This window comes from Onychomys torridus, chromosome 23 (assembly GCF_903995425.1).
Source record: "Onychomys torridus chromosome 23, mOncTor1.1, whole genome shotgun sequence".
NCBI lineage: Eukaryota > Metazoa > Chordata > Mammalia > Rodentia > Cricetidae > Onychomys > Onychomys torridus.
In genome coordinates, this window is record NC_050465.1 from 8,699,559 (window position 1) to 8,702,582 (window position 3,024).

Genomic DNA, 3,024 nt, shown 5'->3' on the forward strand with positions numbered 1-3,024 from the left:
ACATTAGGTCTTCCTACATCTCTGGAGTCTTTGGTTTCCCTACCTGTCCAGTGAGAAAAGGTTAGGCCTCGAGGGTGACTTTGAGATTTTTAAAGTTTCTATGGTTGCTTTGGAAAGGGGAGTTTCACAGTGTGGGTGGGGCATGCTTGCTCCAGAATTCCTGTACTGAGCTGGGCAGGCCTTGGGACAGGGTAGGGCTTTACCCTGGGGCTCCTCCTTCTACCTACCCTCACTGACTTTCTGACCCTCCTGCAGCCCCAGGACCATGAATGCAACTTGCAACGGCAGCAGCATGTGGCCTGATTCAATCACCTACGTCTTCACCACCTACTCAGCCTTGCTGTTGGTGCTGGGCCTGTTGCTCAACGGCCTGGCACTCTGGGTATTCTGCTCTCGTATGCACCAGTGGACAGAGACCCGCGTCTACATGACCAACCTGGCTGTGGCTGACCTCTGCCTGCTCTGTTCCTTGCCATTCATGCTGTACTCCCTGAGAGACACTTCAGACACACCAATCTGTCAGCTCTCACAGGGTATCTACCTGGCCAATAGGTACATGAGCATAAGCTTGATCACTGCCATTGCTGTGGACCGCTATGCGGCAGTGCGGCATCCGATACGTGCCCGTGAGCTGCGGTCCCCACGACAGGCTGCCGCAGTGTGTGTGACGCTCTGGGTGGTAGTGGTCATCTCCCTGGTAGTGCGCTGGCGCCTGGGGCTGCAGGAGGGTGGTTTCTGCTTCAGGAACCACAGCCGGCAAAACTCCAGCACCATCGCTTTCTCGCTGCTGGGCTTCTACCTGCCGCTGGTTGTAGTGGTCTTCTGCTCTTTGCAGGTTGTAACTGCGCTGGCGCAGAGGCCAACCACTGATGTAGTGCAGGCAGAGGCCACCCGCAAGGCCACCCACATGGTCTGGGCCAATTTGGCTGTGTTTATCTTCTGCTTCCTGCCGCTGCATGTGGTCCTGACTGTGCAGTTCTCCATGGGCTCTGTTCACACCTGTGCTGCGCGTCACACCTTCGGCCGTGCCCTGTCCATCACAAGCAGACTCTCCGATGCCAACTGCTGCCTGGATGCCATCTGTTACTACTACATGGCCAAGGAGTTCCAAGATGCATCCATGTCAGCCGTGTCCTCCAGTACACCCCACAAGAGCCAAGATTCTCAGAGTTTGACTCTCACCTAGAAGTGAGCATGTGCCGTGAATCAGAGGAACCTGTGATATCAGCAAGGAGCCCCCTAATCTGCCTGAACATGATATGGGTTTTGAACACTCTAGGAAGTTCAGGTGGCCTGGAGAGGCTGTATCTGCTCCCTGGAAGGGACCAGAGGACTGAGACTCTAAAGACCAACTTGACAGACTCTGGAACAAGACCACATACTTGCCACTCCAGATCTAGAACCCCTGAGGCATCAGAATGGGGCCTTGGTGGCCAGCCACTGGGTTTAGAATAGAGATCTGTCCTGGAGATGGTCCTAGAAGGGCCCTCAGTGCCACCCAGATGCAAGAGGTGAGAGGCTAAGAAGGAACATAGAGTTCAGAGAGCCAGGAGACATCTTCTGAGAAGACTCTCTAATGGCTGCTCCTTGAGGGACCGCCAGACTTCACACCTCCTAAACCGTTAGGCAGGAGGGCAGTAGCTGTGGTCTGGAAGGCTGTCTTCTACGGCACATGGCTGTCGATGTTCAGAGGGGGTTCCAGCTCAGGAGAACCAATGGTCATAAGGCTACGTTCAACAGCAACACACTGCTGCTGAAGCCCTGAGCCTCTTGGTGGTGTTTCCATTTGATAGTGGGCCTGTTGATCACAAGGCCAATGGCTGTGGTAGTGGTCTGCTGGAGTTTGTTGTGAAGATTGACATTTGGCCTGGTACCTGCATTCTCTGGGGGTGTGGCCTCAGGCTGCAAAGGGACTCCACAGACCAGGATCAGCTACAAAGCCAGATCACTTTTGGAGTGTAATAGTCCTGGGCTTTCTCTCTGTGTGCTTTATTATTATTATTATTATTATTTGTCTTGGCTCAAATGCTATGGCCATACCTGGAGCCAGAGCCCCCAGCTACAGGTTGCCCACCACACTCCTGACTTCTACTTCATCCACCTCTTACTGCTTGACTGTCCCCTATTTTGTATGACTTTTTCCACAGAAACCAAAAGTCTGCTCACCCTCCAGATACCAAAGAAAGGATTCCATCCAAGTACAGACTGGCCAAGCAGTTTACTGGAGTTACTTACAAAAGCATGGAGACTCCATGCTGACTCCACCACTCCATGGTGGCTCCACCACTCCATGGTGGCTCCACCACTCCATGGTGGCTCTATCATTGAAAAGTCCCACTCAACATGGGTGACAACTCACAAAAACTGTACCAGTAGATTACCTGTCCCTAGGAAACTTCCACCTCATATATACCTGGACACCCACTCCAGACAAGATACAGATGGGGGTCTGAGGGAGTGGTGGCTGGAACCCCAGGTCCACTGGCCCTCATGTCCCTCTAAGAGGGAATGTTGACAGTTCCACGCCCAATATCAATCTGTTTAGAACAGTAGTATTTTCTTATTTCATTGCCGTGACTGTGAGCCAAGGTGTTCAGTGGATGAAAGCAGCAGTTCTTGCTCATGGTTGATGACTGTGCTAAGCCAGAGGAAATGGCTTTCCGACCACACTCTACCACTCTCCCTCCAGTTCTCATGTTCTTTTTCCACCCTCTGCAATATTCTCTGAACCTTCACCTTAGAAGGGATGATGAATCTATATAATCTATAAAATATGTAATATACATGTGCATGCCTATGGTTCTTTTCTGAGTATTATGCTTCTAGACTATAAGAACAGACACTTATTCTAAGTGGCCTGACCTTGGTAGAAGAAACAAAGCCTCAGGAGGGGAAGAAATGGGTCCTTTGGGCCCCGCAGCACGTCCTAGTGTGTGGCAGTAGGTTCTGCCCACAGCACACAGCAGAGTGCTTGCCCTGATGACGAGAGCACTCTACCCTGCTTATCCTCTTTGTAAACACAGT

General features: G+C 51.8%; 1 protein-coding gene across 1 annotated transcript; it reads left to right on the plus strand.

Moving 5' to 3' along the window:
• Nucleotides 1-265: 265 nt before the first annotated feature.
• On the plus strand, nucleotides 266-1,239 carry Gpr35 (G protein-coupled receptor 35). Its single transcript, XM_036172707.1, has one exon. The coding sequence runs from the start codon at nucleotides 266-268 to the stop codon at nucleotides 1,184-1,186; it is 921 nt and encodes a 306-aa protein (XP_036028600.1). The 3' UTR covers nucleotides 1,187-1,239.
• The last annotated feature ends 1,785 nt before the right edge of the window (nucleotides 1,240-3,024 follow it).